The sequence below is a fragment of the Saimiri boliviensis genome, chromosome 14, assembly GCF_048565385.1.
Source record: "Saimiri boliviensis isolate mSaiBol1 chromosome 14, mSaiBol1.pri, whole genome shotgun sequence".
NCBI classification, from domain to species: Eukaryota; Metazoa; Chordata; class Mammalia; order Primates; family Cebidae; genus Saimiri; species Saimiri boliviensis.
In genome coordinates this window covers 14,025,950-14,049,643 of record NC_133462.1, presented here as the reverse complement: position 1 = coordinate 14,049,643, position 23,694 = coordinate 14,025,950, and the positions used below count along the sequence as shown (strand labels likewise).

Sequence of the window (23,694 nt, the reverse complement as noted above, 5' to 3'; positions counted from 1 at the left end):
ATCAGATTTCAGACTAGTGCACAGCTGTCTTTAACACCTAATATTTGCCTGTTTTATTCACCATGGACCTAGAACTTTGAGCAGCACCTGGAACATTATGAGGTTATTTTTTAATCTAAAGTTAGAATAAGACATCTAAAATGTACATGAATGAATGAGAGGCCTGGCATGCCAGACTAAAGAGCTTTGACTTGGTCTAGAGGTGATGGGGAGCTAGGTGAAGGTTTTGAGAGCTTGACTTTAATTGAAAGTTCCCATGGAGCCTCATGTCTGGGGCAGGGGGAAGCCAGGGTAAGGGTCTGGGCCATGGGATGGGGTAGCTCAGTAGCTATCAAAGAGATGAGACTCCATGACTATTTGGCTGAGTAAGTGGCCAAACCCAGGTTTCTTGGGAGGTTGAGGTGCCCTCAATGAGGTCAGGACCTTCTCCTGGCCAATACTGTCCACTAGCAACCATCACCCCTCTCCCCTCTCCTTTAGTTCCCCTCCCAGTGCTATGGCCCTTGACAGCAGGACAGACACACGGCCACCCCAAGCACTTGTTCTCTCCTCAGTTTAATGGTGGTTAGTGAGATTGCCAAACCCCCTCCCCATGTCCCTCCCTGCCCCATACAAAATGTGTGTGTGGTTTTTTGTTTTTTGTTTTTGTTTTTTTAACAAGAAAAAGGGGGCAAAAGCCAGGAATGGGGAGGGGGGGTGCAATCTGATATTTTCATACAGATTTTTGATTTTTTAATATATTATATATAAAACCATAGAGACCATGTATCCTCCCCAAATTCCTTTCCCCCTCCCTGGGGGGCCTGGAGGAGAGATGGGGAAGGCCCCCCCCCAGGAGTGGGTGGACAGAGAGACAAATATGGATGGGACAGACGTTGGGGGAGAAGGTGGAGAGAAAGGGGATCCAGGAACCTGGAGAAGGGGTATTGGAGAAAAGGGTTGGGGTTGTCTCCCTCACTGCCCCCATCAAAGTTATGACACAAAGACACAGAATCCCTGTTTCCATGCCCTCCCCCCACCCATCCCCCCACCGTGCAAACATGGCTTTGCAAAGAGGTGCCCAGAGCTCTGTGGAACTCTTACAATGGCTGGCATGGGGTCTAGGACCCCCAAAGAAATCCGTGTTCCCGTTCCCTGCCCACCCCACCCTTCCCAGAAACTGACCCCCTCCCCACAAGACCTGGTTTTGTAGCCTAGGGGCCCTGGCCTTCCCCCAGTTATCTTTTCCCAACCCAGTCCCTACTGCCCTCCCTGGACTTGGGGGATCTGGACCTTTGGCCCTTGCCCCCTGGGGGACCCAGACCTCTGGGCTCTCACTTCTGGCCCTTACAGAGATCCAGGCATCCAACACCCCCATCCCTGCCCAAGTGTCTGAGGTGTTAGTGGTGGGGGGAGAAGCCCACCATCCCAGACTCTGGTAAATGTCTTTGCTGGTTCCTTGCAGCTGGCAGTGGAGGGGACCCCAGCCCAGGCCCAGGCCTAGGCCTGGGGTGGGGGTAGGGTCAGATGAAGAATTCCTCTTTCCTCTTGTGTCCATCACTGCCGTTGAGGAAGGCTTCTCTTGCTTCTCCCTGTTCATCCAAGCCACTGGCTTCGTGGGTCAAATAGGAACCTGAGGAGGTGACAGACCCCCCAGGGCAGGGGGGACATATTTGTGGATCCAGGAGTTGGACAGAAATATAGGGGAAGCGGGAGACAGACAAGACAGATGCCAGACAATGGAAGAGGGAGAAACAGAACACACAGGGAGAGGCAGAGAACGAGGTAAACAGTGGCAGAGAAAAGGGTAAAAGCAGAATTAGGAGGACTCCAAAAGCTCACAGAAAGTGCCACCATTATCCTCTCTCTCTCTCCCCCTTTTTTTTTTTAGACGGAGTTTCACCATGTTGGCCTGGCGGGTCTTGAACCCCTGACCTCAGGTGATCCGCCCGCCTTGGCCTCCCAAAGTGTTGAGATTACAGGCGTGAGCCACCGCGCTCGGCCCTATTATCCCTTCTCTTGGAGGTATTCCCTTGCCCTGCCCCCCGCGGATTCGCAATTAAGAAGATAAATTGTTTTATTCAAATCCATGCTCTTTTTTCCCTAATTTTTTGTACTTTTAGTAGAAAAGGGGTTTCGCCATGGTGCCCACGCTGGTCTTGAACTCTTGGCCTCAAGTGCTCCACCTGTCTTGGCCTCCCAAAGTGCTGGGATTACAGGCTTGAACCACCACGTTGCCCAGCCACAAATCGATGCTCTGAATTCAGTTTCTAAATTCTAGCCTTTTTCGAGTCAAGTGCCGAAAGCCCCGCCCCCTTTGTAATCGCGGCCGCCAGGTACAGCAGGATTTGGAATCCAGAACCTAGGTTCCGCCCCCTCGTCACCCCGCCTCTATCCGATCCCCACAACCAACCAACCGCTCAGTCCAGGCCCCGCCCCACTCACCCTTCTGCCGTACCGAGCACCAGACCATGCCCACTAGCACACATATGATCAGAAACACCAGCAGCGCCAGGATGCCGCCCACAATGGCATAGGGAACCGACGTCTGAGCCTCTACCACCGCACCGGGATCTGCCAGAGGGACAGGGTGCAGGACCAGGTCATCAGAGGGCGGTCCCAGTCTGGTCCCATCCCTGCCAAGCTTTTAAGCCATTCTGCACACGTCTAACCGTGCCCTTTTATGTGCCACGCCCCTCAAAAATTAATGCCACCTTGTAGTCCCTTCCCTTTCCAGATGCTTGTTGGTTTGTACACTGCCCGACCCCTTCCCTGAGTCATGTTGCATCTTCCTTTTCTTTTTCTTGTTTTCTTCTGCAGAGACGGGTTTGCGGGGTGGAGGGGAGAAGTCTCGCTGTGAGGCCCAGGCTGGTTTCAAACTCCTGGGCTCAAGCGATCCTCTGGCCTAAGCCTCCCAAAATGCTGGGATTACAGGCGTGAGCGACGGCACCCAGCCATCCCTTTTCTTTTGACTCAAGTTTCTTCCTCCACTAAGAAAGAGAGTCCAAGAAACAGGTCCAATTCCCTTCCCACCTTGTCTAAGACGCTCCAAGTATTTAAAGTGCTGGGCCCAACTACTTCCAAAATTTCTACCCCATCGTCATAGAGCTAAACACAGAACAGTTGTGTGCTAGAGGCCATTCCAACTACTTTACATATTGAGCTCATATAACCTTCACAACAGCCTTGTGAAGTAGATTCTATTGTTTATCTCCACTTTACTGATGGGTAAACTAAGGCGCAGACAGGTTCGGTGATCTGCAGTAGAATGCGGCCAACCCGAATTTGTGCCCTGCTGGCCAGTCTGTCCCAAAACGACAAGAACTCTGTTGGCTACGGACCCCCCTGAGTTAGGCGGCGTCTTTGCCCGAGCCCCACCCCCACCGCCAGGCGCCCGGAGCCCTGCCCGCAAGTCGGCCGCAGCCGGCCCTCACCGTAGACCACGAGTACATAGAGCGCCCTCGCATGGCCGTGCTTATTGGACGCCTCGCAGGTGTAGGTGCCGTTATCCGCGGATACCAGGCCCGGCAGCGTGAGCGTCTCTCCCACGGCCTCCGCCCTCTCCGGCAAAGACTCATTCCCGCGGTTCCAGCGGATCTGGTTTGGCCTGGGTGGGGATAAAGTATAGTGAAAGTTAGGAACTCAGGTGCCAGCATCCAATTCTGTCTCGCCAGGAATCTTGACATGTAACTCTCACCCCGCAGGGACCTCCAAATAAGAGGCTTCCTGCTGTCTCTCCTTTCGGGAAAACCAACAGTCCTGGGCCCACTTCCACCGTCACTACGGTCTCAGGAATTCTAGCCCAGGCTGATCATGGTGGCTCATGCCTGCAATCACGGCATTTTAGGAGGCTGAGGCGGGAGGGTCCCTTCAGGCCAGCAGTTCCAGACCAGCCTGGGCAACTTAGGGAGACCCTGTCACTACAATTAAAAAAAAAGGAAAAGGAGGCCGGGCACGGTGGCTCAAGCCTGTAATCCCAGCACTTTGGGAGGCCGAGGCGGGTGGATCACGAGGTCGAGAGATCGAGACCATCCTGGTCAACATGGTGAAACCCCGTCTCTACTAAAAATACAAAAAACTAGCTGGGCATGGTGGCGCGTGCCTGTAATCCCAGCTACTCAGGAGGCTGAGGCAGGAGAATTGCCTGAACCCAGGAGGCGGAGGTTGCAGTGAGCCGAGATCGCGCCATTGCACTCCAGCCTGGGTAACAAGAGCGAAACTCCGTCTCAAAAAAAAAAAAAAAAAAAAAAAAGGAAAAGGAAAAGGAATTCTAACCCTCCCATACTATGCCATCCTCAGCATCCAGGAGTTCGAGGCTGTACAGCTTCAGTACTGGGGAGTCCAAGCCTCCAGATTCTTCCTCCCTGGGGACCCAGCAGTCCAAGTCCTAGCTCCCTATTCGTCCAGGTCCCCATCTCTTTCCTCCTCAGGACCCAGGAGTCCAGGTCCCAGTCCCTGTTCTTCCAGATCCCCAGCTTTCTCCTCCCGAGGATGCAGGAGGCTCAGGCCGCAGAGCTCACCTCGGGTTCCCCGTGACAGCACACGTCAACACCAGCGTGTCTCCCTCCCTCACCACAGCTTGGGAGGCATGGATCCTGGCCGTTGGGGAGTCTGTAGGCAAAAGTAAGAAGGGAGAGTAGTTTCCGAGCAACCACGCGGGACAAGGGAGACCCTGCCGGTTGCGGGTGGCTGGCGTTGGGATCCCTTGGGTCCCGACCCACCGGGCACTTACACTGCACGTCCAGCACGTACTGCGTCTGCTTGCTGTGTCCTGAGGGCAGCGCCTGGTTCTGCGCCTCACAGATGATGATACCACCATCGTCCTTACGGTCCACACGAAACCGCACTGTGCTTGCCACGCTCCAGACCTTGCCATTTTCCTGGCTGCTGCTCACTCCTGCCACGCCCCACCCAGACACTGTCAGGCTACGATTCTGGCTCCATCCACCCACCAGGGCCAACCCCTAAGCAGGCTATCTGCCAAGCTCCACTCCTTGCCCAGAGGCCACGTCTCTTACCCTCCAAGCTACGCCCCTCCCCAAACCAAGCCCACGTGGCTCCTCCCAAAGCTCTTCCCTCTTTCACGCTCATGCTTTCTCGTCTATCAATCCATTTAATTGCTCTCTCTATATATAAAAACATAAATTTATATATATACTTAGAGATGGGGTCTTGCAATGTTGGCCAGGTTGAACTCCTGACCTCAAGCAATCCTCCCATCTCGGCCTCCCAAAGTGCTAGGATTACAGGCGTGAGCCACCGCGCTTTGCATCGACCGCTACCTATTGAATGTCCACTGTCTGTGAAAACCTGTGGCTTCTCTCCGAGCCCCGCCCACATATAAACAACCTCTTTTAAGTCCCACCTCCTCCCCAACCCACCTCAGCACTCGGCCCAGGGTACCTTTCAGCTCCTTGCGGTCCCTGTACCAGCGCAGGGTGGCAGCCGGGCGGGACCGTGGAACCAGGCAGCTGAGCTCCACCTCACCGCCCTCTACCGCCTGCTCCCGGACCTCCACCACGGGATTCTCTGGGGCCACTGCCGCAGTGAAAAGGGAAGTAAGGGGTTAAAGAAGCATGAACCTGGGTTCAAAACGATCAAGCTGCCGGTTCCCAGGGACCAAAGGGAACCAGGGTCCCAGGTGGCAGGGCTCAAAGGGGGTGAGGAGCCAGGTGCCCACCCAGGATGTTAAAAATAGCCATGGTCAGAAAGTCTCGAGAAGAGAGAAACAGAGAAGAAAGAAGAGGATGCATCCAACAAGGGGGAGGGCGTTACCTAGTACAGTGAGCGTGGCAATCTGGTGGTGGGTGTCTTCCGTGTAGAGCTGGCAGAAATAGCCCCCCTCGTCCTCCAGGCGGGCATCTGAGAGCCGGATCCGCACCCGGCGTGGGGAGAACTCCTCAAGCTGGAAACGCTCATCTTTCAACGCTAGCGAGAGTGAGGGGGAAGGTGTGAATTTGGGGAGTCCTGGCCTCACAAGTCCCACCCATCCAACAGGAGCTTAGAGTTCAGCCCTCTGCCTCTTTTCTGCAGCCATACCTATGAGTTTGAGGTGTCCAGCTATTTACTCCCTTGAGGACCCAGCACTATCCGAGTCCTCCTGCCTGCAGAACCAGGAGTCCAGAGCCCCCAGCCCTTTCTTCCCCGAGACCCAGGAGACCAACTCTCAGGTGTGTCCTCTTTCAGGATAGGAAGTCTGGGCCCCAGCACTCACCACGGGTGCCATTGAAGAAGAGGGTCTGCCGGGCTGGGTTCTGGATGACAACTATGGACCCATCATACTGGTGCAGACGGCAGGTGATCTCAGCCACCCCACCCTCAGCCACTGTCACGTTCTCTGTCTGTACTTCCTGCCCTGCCCCTGGACCATTAGAGAGACAGGATAGAAGACTCATTGAGAGCTGCAATTCAATCTCTTCTCTCTCCCTCTCCCCCATCCAAACCTCCAATCCCTCTCTTTCCCCTCATTCATTTCATTGCACCAAACATTTCCTGCAGGCCAGAGTCCAGGACAGGGAGGAAACCTGCTCCCTGCTCTAAAAGAGCTGCAGTCAAGATTTAGTAGAATATGCTCTAATGAGGGCAGCACAGGGCACACTAGGAGCCCAGAGCAAGGGGAGACTATTATACAACTGCCTAGAGAGATGGGAAGCCAGAGAGGGCTCTGCAATAAAGCTCCCTTAGATCTGGATCTTGAAGAGTAAGCAGGAGTTCACAAGGTGTGGGAGACTGCTGCGTGTTCACCAAGCCTCATCTTTCACACCTGGGCACATATCGTAGCCTGTTTGCAAAGATGGCTGTAATTTTCTTCCTGTTCCTGGACATGCTCTTTGCAAGTTGATTTTGCCTTTCCTGCTGTTGAGAAAGCACTCTGTCCCCCACTAGTCTGGGTAAGCCTTGTGAATTGCTTTGATCAACAGAATTTGCTATAAATGATATTGAGCCTAGGCCTGAAGAGGCCTTGCAGCTTCCACTCCTGCCTTAAGACTGTTGCATGACGATGCCCAGACTGGTGTCTTTGCAGATGAGAGATCACACTGAAAGAGAAGCCCAGCCAGCAGCCAGCACCAACCACCTGGATCATCCAGCCCCAGCTGCCCCACCAGATGACTGCAGCCACACAAGTGATCCCAGCTGAGACCAAGATAAGATCTGCTCACCTGGTCCAGTCCCAAATTGCTAAACCCCAGAATCATGAACACATAAAGTATGGTTGTTTTAAGCCCCTAAGTTGTAGGTGATCTGTTCTACTGCTAAAGTTAACTGATACAATACATAACTAGGCTATACTTTCCAGCATCCTTTGTGGTTAGGTGGGGGCCATGTGATCAATTCTGGCCAATGAGATGTAGGCAGAGGAGAAGCACCTCTTGCAGGCTGACCCATCTCCCTCATAATCCTTCACACTGGCTCAATAGAGAGGACTCCAAGGAGCCTAGAGGAGGGCAGGCTCACAAGCCGGAAGGAACCCGGGTCTCTAACTAACTGTCCTCCATGACCCACCTGTACAGAACTGTGACATGAGCAAGAAATACACTTTTTTTGTTAAGCCATTGAGATTTCAGGGGTGTCTGTAGCAGCAGATAACCTACCCTGATTAATCCATCAGAAGAAAAACAAGGTGGGGAATTAGAAAGGGGGTGTTTCTAGCACCAGCAGAGGAAAGAGCTTAGAAAAGCTGAAAGCCAAGACCAATCATCAGTATGACTATCATCATGTGTCTTCTTCAAAATAACAATAACCCCCATAGCTACCATTTATCAGGCAGTCGCAGTGCTAGTCCCTGTGCTAAGGACGTTACCCACATAACTTACATTTAATCTTCACAATCCCTGTAGCTGGAACAACAGGTGTGCAGCACCACATCTGGCTAATTTTTGCATTCTTTTAGAGATGGAATTTCACCATGTTGCCCAGGCTGGTCTTGAACTCGTGAACTCAAGTAAACTGCCTGTGTCAACCTCCCAAAATGGTGGGTTTACAGGCATGAGCCACTGCACCAGGCAGCCTGCACTATTATTAATCCCCATTTTTCCCCCATCCCCATTTTATAGGCGAGGAAATTGGCCCCCAGAGATGAAATGACTTGCCCAAGGTCACAGCCAAGAGTGGCAGTGCCAAGATCTGTGTCCAAATCTCTGATTCTGTATGCTGCACCCATATATACACTCCGGGCTGCCAGGAATGAGTGTCCATTATTGGCAGGGGGTTGTGAGATAGGCTTGTGATGGGCCTCAAATGCCAACCTAGGAGATTGGCCTTTATGCTAAAGGCCAGTGAAGCTGTCGAAGCAGGAAAATGCTATGCTTAGATCTGGCTATTTGTCTTTCAGTGATGGATAACTAGCCCTGTCTTTTCCATTCAGGTGCAAGGTTGCATTCATTCATGAGTATTTCCCAAGTATGGCATAGGTTTTCAGGGGCTGAGTTCTCAGAGATGAGTTAGATGAGGTCCCTGCCCTTTAAGATTTATGGGAAGGTAGAAACCAATCACTGTAATCAAAAGTGTTACATTCTCTGTAAGAGGGTAGGTAATCTAATTTGGGAGTTGAGGGGTAGAAAAGATGATTTCTGGGGGAGGGAGACAGAGACTTCTGGCTTCCTCTTCTGACACCCATTTTCCCCTTTCTCCTCAGTGAAAGGAAAGGACACTGATTGCATTTTATGGTCGCACTATGTCCAGCAGAAAGAGACATTTCTGTCTCCCTTGCAGCAAGGTAAAGCCGTCTGATGTTGTCCAGTTGGATATAAGCCAAAATGGTGCATGACAATTTTGGGAGGACTTCCTAAAACAGGAGGACAAACCCTTTTTCTACCCAGTCACCTCTGTGCTGCCCAGAACTAGAAGTATGATGCCTGGAATTTAGGTGGCCATATTGAACGATGAAGACAAGGGCAGTGGGGATGGAGGAACCAAGAGCTAGAAGGCGCCTGCGTCTCTGGTGATGACGTGGAGCTGCTGTAACAGCCCTGGACTCCTACCTCTGGACTTCTTTTGTTTGAGTATAACACTTTGGCATTTATTTTTTAAATGTATTTTAGAGATTAGGGCTCACTATGTTGCCTAGGCTGGACTCACACTCCTAGGCTCAAGCAGTCCTCCTGCCTCAGCTTCCTGAGTAGCTCAAACTACAGCACTTTGAGTATTTAAGCCACTATTTGAGGTTTATCTAGCACCTCCTGGAATATCAAGCTTAACATGTCCAATCCTTGCCCCAGATATTTTCCTCTCCAAATTCTCTCAATCTCACTTAAATGTCACCACCATCCACCTGGTTGCTCAGGTCAAAAACCTAGAAATCATTCAAGTTCCATCAGCAGTATCTGTCCATCCTACCTCCAAGACATATTCCAGACCTCATCACCTTTGTCTGCCCCTCCTACCCTCACCCTCATCCAGCATCATCCCTCACCTGGACTCTGCAAGAGCCTACTCGTGGGTCTCTCTGCAACCCTGTCTGCCCCCTCCATGGCTGTTCTCCACCCAGTGGCTGCATGGATTTTTCAAAGAGGTAAATCAGTTCAATTCACCTCTCTCCTTAAAACCCTCTGAGGGCTGCCCATGACATGTAGAATAAAATAGAGACCCCTTCCCAGGGACTTCAAGGTCCTCTGTGGCCTGGCCCCTCTCTGACCTGACTGTTGCATGACGATTCCCAGACTAGTATCTTTGCAGATGAGAGATCACAGTGAAAGAGAAGCCCAGCCAGCAGCCAGCACCAACCACCTGGATCATCCAGCCCCAGCTGCCCCACCAGGGACTTCAAGGTGGGGTTGGGCTCACTAGCCCTGCTGTCCCTGAAACATGATGAACTGGTTCACACCGCCAAGACTTCACCCTTTACTTCCTTCTGTCTGAAATGTTTTTCACCCCACCTCCCGACCCCCATCTTCCCAGGGCTGACTCATGTTCCCATTTGGGTCTCAAATCATATCAGTACCTTCTCAGAGAGGCCTTCCCTCACTGCTCATCCTTCACTTTTAGATCACTTTCTTTTCTGTTAAGACACAAAGTCAGCCTGGTGCGGTGGTTCATACCTGTAATCCCAGCACTTTGGGAGGTCAAAGCAGGCAGATCACCTGGAGTCAGGAGTTGGAGACTAGCCTGGCCAACATGGTGAAACACTGTATCTACTAAAAATACAAAAATTAGCCAGGTGTGGTGGTGCGTGCCTGTAGCCCTGGCTTCTCGGGAGGCTGAGGCAGGAGAATTGCTTGAACCTGGGAGGCGGAAGTTGCAGTGAGCTGAGATTTAGCCACTGCACTGCAACCTGGGTGACAGAGTGAGACTCTGTCTCAAAAAAAAAAATAAGTGGGGCGGGGGAGAGAAGGTATCGGTCTGTTGCTCAGGCTGAAGTGCAGTGGCATGATCACGGCTAATTGCAGCCTTGAACTCCTGGGCTCAAGCCATCCTCCCACCTCAGCCTCCCAAGTAACTGAGACTACAGGCTCCTTCCACCACACCTGGCTAATTTTTGTGGTTTTTGTCAAGACAGAGATTCTCCATGTTGCCCAAGCTGGTCTCCAACTCCTGGGCTCAAGGGATCCTCCTGCCTCAGTTTCCCAACATGCTGGAATTACAGGCATGAGCCACTGCGCCTGGCCCAGAACACTTTGTACTTCCTCACTATTGTTTTACTTCTTCTACGAAGATTTCACTGGAATTATCAGATTAATTTGCTTATTTGTTTACTGTCTGTTTGCCCATGACTGGACTATATACTCTAGGAAGGCAGGGATATAATCCTTTGGGTTTATTGCTGCACCCCTAGGACCTAGAAGAGTGCTTGGTACCCGATAAATGTCTAGGGAACTTGCTGCATGAATTACATGCATCAGATGGGATATCTGCTTATCTTTCTTTTTAATTTTTTTAATTTTTATTATTTTTTTTTGTTTTTGTTTTTGTTTTTTTTTGAGACGGAGTTTCGCTCTTGTTACCCAGGCTGGAGTGCAATGGCGCAATCTCGGCTCACCGCAACCTCCGCCTCCTGGGTTCAGGCAATTCTCCTGCCTCAGCCTCCTGAGTAGCTGGGATTACAGGCACGTGCTACCACGCCCAGCTAATTTTTTGTATTTTTAGTAGAGACGGGGTTTCACCAAGTTGACCAGGATGGTCTCGATCTCTTGACCTCGTGATCCACCCGCCTCAGCCTCCCAAAGTGCTGGGATTACAGGCTCGAGCCACCACGCCCGGCCTACTCTTTTTTATTTTTATTTTTGAGATGGAGTTTTGCTCTTTCACTCAGGATGGAGTATACTGGCTCAGTCTTGGCTCACTGCAACCTCCACCTTCCAGATTCAAACGATTCTCCTGCCTCAGCCTCCGCCCACCACCATGCCTGGCTAATTTTTGTATTTTTAATAGAGACAGGGTTTCACCATATTGGCCAGGCTGGACTTGAACTACTGAACTTGTGATCCACCTGCCTCAGCCTCCCAAAGTGCTGGGATTACAGGCGTGAGCCACTGTGCCCGGCCTGTCTGCCTTTCCTTCTTTCTTCTTCTTCTTCCTTCCTTTTCTTTTTTCGAGATAGGGTCTCTCTCTGTCATCCAGGCTAGAGTGCAGTGCCACAATGATAGCTTACTGCAACCTTGAAAACTTGGGGTTAAACAATCCTCCCACCTCAGGCTCCCAAATAGCTGAGACTACAGGGGTGCCCTACCATGTCCAGCTAATTTTAAAACTTTTTTTTTTTTTTGTAGAGATAGGGTCTCAATATCTTGCCCAGGTTGGTCTTGAACTCCTGGGCTCAAGCAATCCTCCTGCCTTGGCTTCCCAAAGTGCTGGAATTATAGGCATGAGCAACTGCACCCAAACCAGACAGAAACTCATTTCAGCCTCGAAACCACTTTGACATCAATCTTCTCATCTTAAACACCTGGGTTGATACCAGCTCAACCACTTGCCATCTGTGTAGGGGGCATGTGACCTTGCCTTTCTGAGCCTCGGTTGCCCCATCTACAAAATGGGAATGATGCCAATTGTAGGAAATGAGAATAAATAAAAGGTTCCTCTTCAAAGCTTTCCTCTCAGTTCATTACGAATAAATAACAGTTTCTTCAAAGGTTAATTTACTTTAAAGCTTTTGCTAATAATCTTAAAGTAGATGTTAGTCGTAATAAAGAAATAAGTGCATCCCGTGTTCCCGTGTCAGATATCCCATCTGACGCCATCTAATTCATGCAGTTCTCACTCTTTAACCCAGATATTTGCCCTGACATGGCTGGACAAGCCCAGGCAACTCTTAGGTCAACGCTTATTCCCCTTTCTTATTTGGAAATGTTATGGCTTCTCTAAGCATTCCTCAAGTTACTTCCTCTTTTTCTTCCTTCTCCTCTCTCTTTATCTCTTTAGAAAATTTCCAAGTTTTTAGCCAATCGGGTCAAGCATAGAATGTGAGGTCCCGTTCTGGCCAATGGAAACTGGACACAGCAGTAGGGCGACTGCATCAGGTTAGGAAAGTTACAAACGTCCCTGTCTCCCTTGTTCAGGTGTGCTCTCGAGAAAGGTGAGGTGCACCCTTCCTGCAGGAAGTAAAACCAGCCTTGCTGAGTAATCCCTTGTCTCTGTGTGGATTTTTCCCGACGATAAACCCGTTTCCGACACCAGTGCCTGCCCGGTAAGGATGAGCCCCGTGCCTGAGGCTCAGGGAGCCCTCTCTGCAAGGCTGTTTTGGTACAACCTCGGGAAACACGCCCATGCACGTGAAAACTGGCATGCACATTCTGGTGCTTTTAAAAACATCTCGAAGCCCATCCATAGATCCTGGACCTCAAGTCTGCTTCCGTGCTAGCCCCCCATTTTACAGATGTGGAGAATGAGGCTTAGCAGGTCCCAGACAAGTCAGTGGCAAAACTCACCATCTCCTGGGAGCCATCTGGTTCCTCTGGATCTGCCCCTACCAAATCTATCCCCTGCTCTCTACTTGAGGGTGCACATGGGGTAAGGGTGGGGGGCTTTTGTCTTACTCCCTCCCCCTCCTGAGGAGTCAGTAACCAACAGTGTCCGTGCCTGGAATATTAATGTCTCAGCGGCTTTTGTTTGGGGGGTTGGGGGTGGTGGGGGCGGGACTTTCTGGTCAGAGAGGGGCTGAGCTTTGGGGACTGGGGCACTGGCCCTTTAAACTGTGTTGACAGCCAGGAGTCGTCATGGGGTTGGTGCTGGGAAAAAGGGACAGGGGAGGGTTTAAGAAAGAGTGGCGGAGCAGGTAATGCGTAAGACCCAGGAATCCAGCCCCCAAATACCTCCTCTCCCAGGACCCAGGAGTCTAGGCTCCCAGCCCCTCCTCCATCAGGTTCCAGGAGTCTGGGACCCCGGCTTCTTTCCCCCTTACACCCAGGAATTCAGCTCCCAACCATCTCCTCTCCCAGGTTCCAGAAATCCAGACCCCTAGCCTTTTTCTCTATCAGGACCCAGGAGTCTGGGCTGCCAGCAGCCCCTTCCTGCAAACCTGTGAGTCAGAGCCCCCAGCCCTCTCCCAGCTTAGACACAGGAGTCTGGGCCTCCAGCCCCCTCCTCCTTCAGGACCCAGAAGCCAGGGGTCCAGAGTACACAGCTGGTGGAGGTTTCCACGGAGACTAAGCAGGGTAGGGGGGGCGCTTCCTGGGTCCTGAGTCAGCGAATACCCAAGGGAGTCTCAAGGTCATAGTTCCGGGAAGGTCACCGCCACCCCTTCTGTATCCGCTCCCCAGGGGGCTCCTGGCATCCTGCCTCCTTCCCCTCCCTCCCCTAGGGAGATGGTACATCCCTGTGTCCTGACCGAACCCCCCTCAGCCCCCCATCAATGGCGGAGTCCGAACATCCTCACACAAAGCGTCAATTCTTCCCCAGCTCAGCCTTGTGAAGGCGCCTGTATTCGCAGGACCTAGGCATCAGGGTCCCAGCCCCTCCTCCCTCAGAAACCTGGATTGGACCCCCCCCCCTCACCAGCCCATTGCTCCCTCAGGACCCAGGAGTCTATATCCCCATCCCTTCCTCCCTCAAGACCTAGGAGTGTGGACTCCGGTCCCCTTTTCCTTCCGGACACGGGAGTTCCAGCGCTCAGACTTCTCCTCCCTTAAACCCCCTCCTCCCTCAGACCCAGGACTCTAAGACCCCAGCCCCCTCCTCCCTCAGACCGAGGACTCTAAGACCCCAGCCCCCTCCTCCCTCAGACCCAGGACTCTAAGACCCCAGACCCCTCCTCCCTCACACCCATGAATCTAAGACCTCAGCCCCCTCCTAAGATCCCAACCTCCTTGTCCCTCAGACCCAGGAGTCTAAGACCCCAGCCCCTCCTCCATCAGACCCAGGAGTCCAGGCCCCCAGCCCCTCCTGCATCAGATCCAGCCCCTCCTCTACTGGAAACTTTTGAGTTTAAGTTCACAGCCCTGCCTTTCCTCAGCCCTCTGTCCCCCTCCCATCTGGGGATCTAGGCATCAGGTGGGGGCGTAGGGGTGAGTCAGCAGCCTCACACACAAAGTCCCCCCTGTGGCCCCCACATTCCTGGGCTATTCGGGACTCCCTGGATTCCAGGCCTCAGGCCCAGCCAGGGGGTGGGGAGTCCTCCAGAGGTCCTCCCTGGGTGTGGGGTACGGGAGGAATTCCAGCTCCGGGAAGGGTGCAGGCCTGCACTGAGCTCCCACTGTCTGAACCTCCACCCTCAGTGCCCTCTATTCACCCCTTCCCAGCAGAGCCCAGGCTCAGCGCCTGCTCCTTGCCCCACTGGGTGCCCACGGAGGAGCCCGAGTGCCTGCTCCCTATGGGCCTGGGGTCTGCCCAGGCGGAAACCAGTGGGTGCTTGGGTCCTGGTGCCATGGGCCACTGGATGCTGGCGGGTCTGACTGTCTTCAGGCCGCCCCCCCGCACCCCTCCCAGAGAGAGAAAGCTGCCTTTGTGTTCTCCAAGATGGGGACAGGCCAGGCTCACACGACATGAACGCACCCTTAGGCCCCAGCCCTGCTGTGTCTAAGGTCTTGGAGTCCATTGCAGAACCTGACCCCCACCCCCGGCCTCTGGGGACACAGGCGCCTGGCTCATGAGTGGGCGGGTGGGTGGGGGGTCAGTGATAGAAACCTCCAAAACCTGTTCCTTGGGGTGACTCACAATGGGGGAAGAATCCCCCTAGTCTCAGAGTAGCTGGTCAGAATTTTAGCAGGGACAAGTGAGTCACCCTGGGAGGGAAACATTATTTGGGGATCAACAACTGCCCCCTCCACAAGGCCCCTCAACTCCTAACAGCCTCTCTGTTCTTTCTTTGTATTGGATATCTGTTTCCTCTGCTCCTTTCTGTTCTACCCTATTTCTGGTTGTGGGTCCCTGTTTCTGCCTGGGTGTGTCCCTGGGCAGGCAACCCGTCCCTTCCTCTCACTTCCTCTCCTCTGCCCACCCTGGATCCTTCTTCTTGTGGCATACACCTCATCCTCTTCTAGTATGCTTAGAAGATGAATGAACCAGGAGAGAGAGAACATGTTTTTAAAATGGCACAAATGCACCCCATCTCCCCCGATTCCCGCTGGCTGGGCAAGATGAGAGAGGAAGGAGAGTGACTGAGAGAGAAATGTGGGAACAACTGATACCCCTAAAAGGTGGTGACCCTGGCCACTCAGAAATATCCAATGAAAAGGAAAGCAGGCAGGGCCCTCTAAGACCGGGTGCTACAGCCTCCCACTCCATGCTTTACAGAAGGGGACAATAGGGCCCAGAGAGGGTCAGGGACCGATGCAAAATTATACTAAAAGGCCCTGGGTAAGGCTTAGATTCAAGCTCCTTAGCTCCCAGCCGGCAGCTCTTTCCATGACACCAAGCTCACTCTCCACTTGTAAAAGCCACATACCATTTACTTTAGAGAAAGTTTACTGAGAGGATTAGGGTGCCAGGAAGCAGTGACTTGGAAATCAAACAAGGGACAGGGCTGTAGACCTAACTCCCAGAAGCACCGGAGAAAGGCTTTTGTACGGGGCGGGTAGTATCTTGAGCTATATTCTGATCCTGAGAATTCAAAGTCTGATGATTCTAAGCTGTCGAGATTCGAAATGTCGTAGATGTCAAGATCTAGGAACTCCAAGACATCCAGATTTCACGACTTTAAAGATGTCAAGATGCCAGCATGCTAACACCATCACAGCTCTAGAACTTTAAAGGCGTCAAGATTCTAAAGCCTTCTGGATTCTAGAATCCTATCGATGCCAGCATTCTAAAGTACCCTCAGGTTCTTTGTTTACTGGATTCATTAGTTCCAGGATTCTATGAACCTGGTGTTTAGCCTAAAAAATAAAGGTAAATTAAAATGGAAGGAAATGACACGAAGGCACCAAAGTTCTCATCTGGGAAATTGTGGTGTGCCTGGTGCAAAGAAGGGTGATGATGCAGTTCTAAAGCAGTCACAGAAGACTAGAGAAGAAAGAAAGGCAGACAGTGAGAGGACAGCTTTGCCCCTCACCCTGGCCGAGGTGAGGGAGGCTCTGCCTCAAACCCAGGAGTGAGGAAGGTGTAACCGCACTCAACTCGCCAGAAACCCCTTCAAGGTCTGAGCTGGCGTTCCCTTTCAGGTCACTGAGTTTAACATCCTCACTTTGCAGAAAGAGAAACAGAAGCCTGGAGAGGGAGGTGTTTACCATTGGCTGAGATGGCAAATGGCAAGAGCCAAGATTTAAACCCAGGCCGCCAGCCTCCTGCCACCTGGTACAACTCCTCTCCCCGGTCTCTGCAGAATACCCAGCCCTCCTGCTTCTGCCCAGCCAACTTCCATTCCTCTGTTCCTTACAAGAGTGGCTTTATCCACCAGAGAGGGGTGACCCGTGGCAGGTTCAAGACTCACACAGTGTGAGAGTAGTGTGTGGGTGACATTTCCTGACCTTGTCCCCAGTCTCAGGGTCACCTGACCTTGAGGGTCTCCAGCTTCTCACAGTGTGTGATGAGGGTATGTTGATGGCTCCCTGGATGTCCCGGACAGGGGCTTCTCTGTGAGTCAAGCCTGGGTGTGTGAATGGGTGAGGAGGGTTTGGAGAGGCATTCACTGAAGCCACGTGTGTGCCTATACGTCAGGGCCCCCCATTCTCACTTCCCTGCACACATGCACACAGATGTTGCCCCCCAGGGCTCTTTAGGATACCCTGCCCGACTGAATTCCTCCAGGGCACAGAGGGATAGAGAGAGGGAGGACGGAAGGATGGGAATGGGAGATCCCGGGATGGAGGCTATAAGGCTACAGAGAGGAGGCAAAGCAGAAAGGCAGGGATGGAGACAGTGGGACAGAGCCGGGGGAAAGAGACAGGTGACAGAAAGGGCTAGAGAAACGAGTGACAGAAAGGGGAAAGACAAGGGATGGGGTAGATAGGGGACAGAGAAAAAGGGACAGAAAAACAAGGGTGACAGCAAGACAGAGACAGGGACCTAGAATAGGGGCAGAGAGGGAGGGCAGAAATCGGGGGAAAGAGAAAAGAGAAGATGAGGGAGGGGACAGAGTAACCCAGGAAAAGGGGACAGAGACCAGGGGACAGAGGTAGGGGACAAAGACAGAAGAGATGAAGAACACGGAGGGAAGGAGAGAGGGAGATAGACAGAAGGAGGGACAGGACTTTGAGACTGAGGGACAGAGGACAAGGGTAGGGGGACGAGGAGCCAGACAGGGGATTCAGAGATGGGCGGACAGAGTGACGCGGAGACCGGACAGAAGGACAGCGGGACCGGCCTGGGGAAGGCGGACTTGTGTGTGTGGGGGGTCTCGGGCCCTTTGTCCCCGCCGGGATCCGGCCTGCGCGGGTGGGGGGTGCTGCGGCACGGCGGCCGGGGCCCGCGCCCCCTCCCCCGCTCGTCGCTCCCGGCTCCCGGCCCGCGCTGCGCTTTGTCCCGGGGAGGGGGCCCGGCCGGGCCCCGCGCGCATTGTTCGGCCTCTGCGGCCCCGAGGAGGCCGGGCTGTCACCGCGGCGCGCCCCCCTCCCCAGCCCGGCCGGCCGACCCCGGCCCCCGACCCTACCTGGCCCCGCCGCGGCCGCCCACAGCAGCAGCAGCGGCCACTGGAAGCGCCGGGCCCGGCCCATGGTGCCGCCGCCGCCGCCGCCGCCGCCGCTCGCTCCCGGCCCGGCACCTGCACCGCCCGCGCCGCCCGCCCCGCCCCCCGCGCCCCGCCCCCTGCCCGCCCGGGGGCGGGGCGCCGAGGCCGGGGCGGGGCCGGGGCCGGGGAGGGGAGGGGGAGACCGAGGAGGGGCCCGGGGACAATCGCGGGGAGGGCCCCGGGGGGACGGTGCGGGGTGCGCGCGCCGGAGAGGAGACGGGAGAGGAGGGCGGGAAGGGGTGCCCGGGGGGGCGGCGGCGTCGTGAGAGCCGGTGGGGGCTCTGCGTGAGCGCGGGAAGCGGGGGTGTTGGGTGAGGGTGCTGCGTGCAGGCCCAGGTGCTGCGCGCGAGGGTGCGGAGTTGCTGGCGTGCAGGGTGCGTGCGCTGCGAAGAGGGGAGGGTGCCTGGGTGTTGCTGGAGGCTGTGCGAGGGTGCGGGTGTGGGCGTCGCGGGGTTCGGTGTGTGCGAAGGGAGAGCGTGGCCTGCGTGAGCGGGGAGCGCAAGGGAGGGTGTGCGACGTGGGAAAGGTGAGTGTGAGAGGCGTGCTGCGGGCAGGTGGGTGTCTGGAGTCTAGCGAGAGGCTGTGAGCTGAGCCGCTGGGACAGGGGAGGCTGCAGCGGGAGGTCCGGAGCGTTCGGAGGTCGGGGCGGGCCAAGGATCTCCCAGGGCAGGGCGAGCCTGGGGCTCGGGAGTGAGGTGGGTTCAGTTCCCTCCTTCCCCCCCTCCCTCCCTCCCTCTCTCCTGTCCTGACCTGAAAATCCCGAGTTTCCGCGTCATTCCCTGGGAGGGGCCCCCTGAAAGTGAACTAACAGGAAGGAAGCCTGAATCCCGGGTCCCAGGAGGGAGAGGTTCCTGTGATCACCTTCCAGGCCCTGGCGTCCCCTCTCCTCCCTGCTGTCTTCCTGCCCCAGCCTCTCTCCCTCTCTCCGTGTGTATTTGCCTCTGCCCTTCCTCTCTCCCCATCTTTGAGGCTGACTCAGCCCTCCAGATTTAGGTCCCTTCTCCCTCCTGGGAGTGGGTTTCCCTGAGCCCACTTCTGTGACACCCTGTAGACCTGGTGTGGGGTCATTACCTATGGGACCCAGGAAGAGTGAGAAACCATGAAAAGAAGACCTCGACCTGTCTCATGCCCATTTGACAGTCAGGTAAACTGAGGTCCAGAAGTGCCAATTGTAAAAATCCTTCTCCTCCTCCTCCTCCTTCTTTTTCTTCTTCTTCTTCTTTTTCCTGAGACTGAGCCTCACTTTGTTGCCCAGGCTGGAGTGCAGTGGCATAGTATCAACTCACTGCAACCTCTGCCGCCCAGATTCAAGCGATTCTCCTGCCTCAGCTTCCCGAGTAGCTGGGATTATAGGTGTCCACCACCACGCCTGGCTAATTTTTATACTTAGTAGAGGTGAGGTTTTGCCATGCTGGCCAGGCTGGTCTCGAACTCGTGACCTCAGGTGATCTACCTATCTGGGCCTCCCAAAGTGCTGGGATTACAAGCATGAGCCACCATGCCTGGCCGAAAATCCTTGTTTTTTGTTCCTACTAAAAAATTATACATCCAGGCCCACAAGGGACTTCAGCTCTACACACCCTTTCTGTCCCCAGTACGCAGGTCCCAATATTCTTTCAGTCCTTAAGACCAAAGTTCCCATCAACTCCTGTGTTGCCAGGACCATGGCTCCCAGCGTCCTCTCTGTCCTCAGAGCCCAAGCTTCTAACTGCCCCTGTGTCTCCAGGACCATAGCCCTGAGCAATTTCTTTCTTTTTCAGTTCTCAGCTTCCCAGCTTCTGTAGACTGGGGAAAGGATAATCTCTGATCTCCCTTCCAGGGCTCACATTCTATGACTTTTGCTAGATGAGAGAGGAGTGTTTGACATGCATTTGGGATACTGGTGCAAGGGGTAACTAGTAGTTGTCTTTTCCCACAGGAGCCAACAGGCCCCCTTGCTTGGGGCTCTGACAGATGTCTTCAGCTCCAGCTGAAGGGGAACCTTGGGAGATAACGGTTTGGTTCTCACTTGTCATCCTTAAGTCCCACCATTCCATCCCCGCCCACCCCCCACCGCCGAGACTGAGGCTTGCTCTGTTACCCAGGCTGGAGTGCAGTAGCACGGTCTCAACTCACTGCAACCTCTGCCCCCCAGGTTCAAGAGATGCAGGAGATCATGAGAGTAGTGGTCCTGACTGGTGCGTTGGCTGACGCCTGAAATCCCAGCACTTTGGGAGGCCCAGGCGGGCAGATCACTTGAGGTCAGAAGTTCAAGAACGGCCTGGCCAACACGGTGAAACCCCATCTCTACTAAAAAAAAAAAAAAAAAAAAAAGTTAGTCAGGTGTGGTGACACGTGCCTGTAATCCCAGCTACTCGGAAGGCTGAGGCATGAGAATCTCTCGAACCTGAGAGGTAGAGGTTGCAGTGAGCTGAGATCATGCCACTGACGCCAGCCTGAGTGACAGAGAAAGACTCAGTCTAAAACATATTAATAGTAGATAGAATAGTGGTCCTGTCCTTATCCTACTCCAGGGTACACTGTTCATTAGGGATTTAGTGCAAGTGACAGCAAGTCCAACCTAACTAGTTTGAGAGAAAGAGAACTGGTTCACGCATAACAGAAGGCCCCTGTATGGCTGGCTTTGGCAAAGTCTGCCAGTCTCTGTCCTAAGGATGCACAGCTCCCTTCCTCTAGCAAGATGGCTGGCAGATACCCCTGGGGCCAGATTCACATTTGGGGTGATTAAGATTCTGCAAGAGAGAGACAACCTTTATTTCACACAGATTTTCAATTGTTTCCTGTCCCTGATGAGACTCGGAGACCTAGCTCTTGCCTGGTTTCTAAACTTTCAATAACATCGTTTTTGCTTAAGTCAGCACAAACAGATTTTATTTCTTGCAACCAAAGATTCCTGAACAAAAACTTCAGAGCTATGAATAATGAGGTCCTGATCACAAGCTATGCTATAGGACATGAGAAATTTGTCCCTAGCCTCAATACCTGCTGGAGGGCATCATGGAATAAGTATTTCTATCCTCTGATCCCCACTGTAGGGCTCCATGGGATATATAACCCCAACCTTCAATCTCTGCCATAGGGTTTCATAGGCAGTGGGGTCCTAGCCTCAACATGTTGTAGGGAATCATGGGAAAGGTAAAGTCATCCTCAATTATAATACGGAGCATTTCAGAAAATGTCAGTTTAGCCTCATCTCTGCTGTAGGGCATCATGGGAGATATACTTCCAGCCCAATTTTTGTTGTAAGTCATCATAAAAGATGTAGTCTTTCCTTCCTTCCCTTTTTTCTTTTCTTTTTCTTTAAATTATTATTTATGTATTTATTTTTTGAAACGGAGTCTTGCTCTGTTGCCAGGCTGGAGTGCAATGGCACCATCTCAGCTCACTGCAACTTCTACCTCCCAGGTACAAGCGATTCTCCTGCCTCAACCTCCTGAGTAGCTAGGACTACAGGCACCTGCCACCACGCCCAGCTAATTTTTGTAATTTTTTTTAGTACAGATGGCATTTCACCGTGTTAGGCAGGATCATCTCCATCTCTTGACCTCATGATCTGCCTGCCTCGGCCTCCCAAAGTGCTGGGATTACAGGCGTGAGCCACCGCACCTGGCCTTTTTTTTTTTTTTTGAGACGGAGTTTCGCTCTTGTTACCCATCCTGGAGTGCAATGGCGCCATCTCGGCTCACCGCAACCTCCGCCTCCTGGGTTCAGGCAATTCTCCTGCCTCAGCCTCCTGAGTAGCTGGGATTACAGGCAAGCGCCACTATGCCCAGCTAATTTTTTGTATTTTTAGTAGAGACGGGGTTTCACCATGTTGACCAGGATGGTCTCGATCTCTCGACCTCGTGATCCACCCGCCTCGGCCTTCCAAAGTGCTGGGATTACAGGCTTGAGCCACCGCGCCCAGCCTTTTTTTTTTTTTTTTTTTTTTTTAACCGTAGATACAAGGCCTCTCGCTATGTTCCTCAGGCTGGTCTTGAACTTCTGGGCCCAACCAATTTTTCCTGCCTTGGCATCCCAAAGTGCTGGGATTACAGGCTTGAGCCATTGCACCAGTCCCTTCTCTCCTTTCTTTCTTCATCACCTATCATGTTCCAGGCACTAGGAATACAGTATCAAGTAAATAAAAGGCCTTGCCCTCCACGACAATTATAATGGGGAAAGTTAGTTAAAAACAAACAAAAATTACTGTTCCGTTTAACCATCAATGAATAACAAAATGCCCCAGAATGTAGTGGTGTGAAACAACAACCTTTTAATTTTATGATTCTGTGAGTCAGGAATTGGAGCAGGATTGGTGTGTATCTGCTTCATGATGAACCGAGGCCAAAAATGAACTAGCTGGAACAGCTGGAGGTGGAGGCAGGGGCACCGAGGGCCATATATCTAAGGCTGGTGGTTGGTGTTGTGGGTTTTGAATGATATCCCCCAACTAAAATATATATTGAAGTTCTAACCCCTGGTATCTGTACATGTGAACTTATTTGGAAATAAAGTCTTTGCAGATACAATTAGCTTTCTTGTTTCTTTGAGACTAAGCTTTGCTCTGTCACCCAAGCTGGAGTGCAGAGGCACGATCTCTGCTCACCGCACCCTTCACCTCCTAGGTTCAAAGGATCTTCCTACCTCAGCCTCCAAGTAGCTGGGATTACAGGCACGAGTCATCATGCCCAGCTGATTGTTATATTTTCAGTAGAAACGGAGTTTCACCATGTTGGCCAGGCTGGTCTCAAACTCCTCACCTCAAGTGATCTGCCCACCTCAGCCTCCCAAAGTGCTGGGATTACAGGAGTGAGCCACCTTACCTTACCCAAATCGGATTCACTTCTAACCCCTGGTATCTTTGCATGTGACTTTATTTGGAAATAAGGTCTTTTTTTTTTTTTTTTTTTTTAAGACTAAGTCTCACTGTTGACCCAGGCTGGAGTGCAATGGTGCGATCTCGGCTCACTGCACCCTCCACCTGCCAGGTTCCAGCAATTCTCCTGCCTCAGCCTCTCAAGTAGCTGAGATTACAGGCACCTGCCACCATGCCCGGCTAATTTTTGCATTTTTAGTAGAAATGGGGTTTCACCAGATTGGCCAGGCTGGTCTCAAACTCCCGACGTCAGGTGATCCACCTGCCTCGGCCTCCCGAAGTGCTGGGATTCCAGGCATGAGACCCTGAGACTTTAAAAGCATGGTTCTCACCCCGACACTGTAAAAGCATGGCTCTTCCCCTGAGACTTCAACACCTTGGTTTTGGACATGTAGCATTCAGAACTGTGAGAGAACAAGTTTCTGTTTGTTATTGTTGTTTTTGAGACAGAATCTTACTCTGTTGCCCAGGCTGGGGTGCAGTGGTGCAATCTCGGCTCCCTGTAACCTCTGCTTCTTGCATTCAAGCGATTCTCATGTCTCAGTCTCCCAAGTAGCTGGGATTACAGAAGAGCACCACCACAACCAGCTAATTTTTGTGTGTGTGTGTGTGTGTGTATTTTTTGTATTTTTAGTAGAGACAGGGTTTCACTGTGTTGGCCAGGCTGGTCTCAAACTCCTGGCCTCGAGTGATGTGACTGCCTTGGCCTCCCGAAGTGCTGGGATTCCAGGCTTGAACCACCACACCTGGCTCCATTTTCTGTGGTTTTAAGCCACCTAGTTTGTAAGATTTGTGTGTGTATGTTTTAAATTTTTTAAAA

At 52.7% G+C, this 23,694-nt stretch overlaps 1 protein-coding gene across 1 annotated transcript; it reads right to left on the bottom strand.

Moving 5' to 3' along the window:
• Positions 1 to 539: 539 nt before the first annotated feature.
• CADM4 (cell adhesion molecule 4) lies at positions 540 to 18,084 on the bottom strand. Its single transcript, XM_039467041.2, has 9 exons — positions 17,939 to 18,084; positions 6,194 to 6,340; positions 5,755 to 5,907; positions 5,383 to 5,517; positions 4,712 to 4,876; positions 4,500 to 4,590; positions 3,414 to 3,586; positions 2,425 to 2,553; positions 540 to 1,612 (listed from the first exon to the last, which is right to left on the bottom strand). Exons 1-9 carry the CDS (start codon positions 18,000 to 18,002, stop codon positions 1,503 to 1,505), a joined length of 1,167 nt encoding a protein of 388 aa, XP_039322975.1. The 5' UTR covers positions 18,003 to 18,084; the 3' UTR covers positions 540 to 1,502.
• Between the last annotated feature and the right edge of the window lie 5,610 nt (positions 18,085 to 23,694).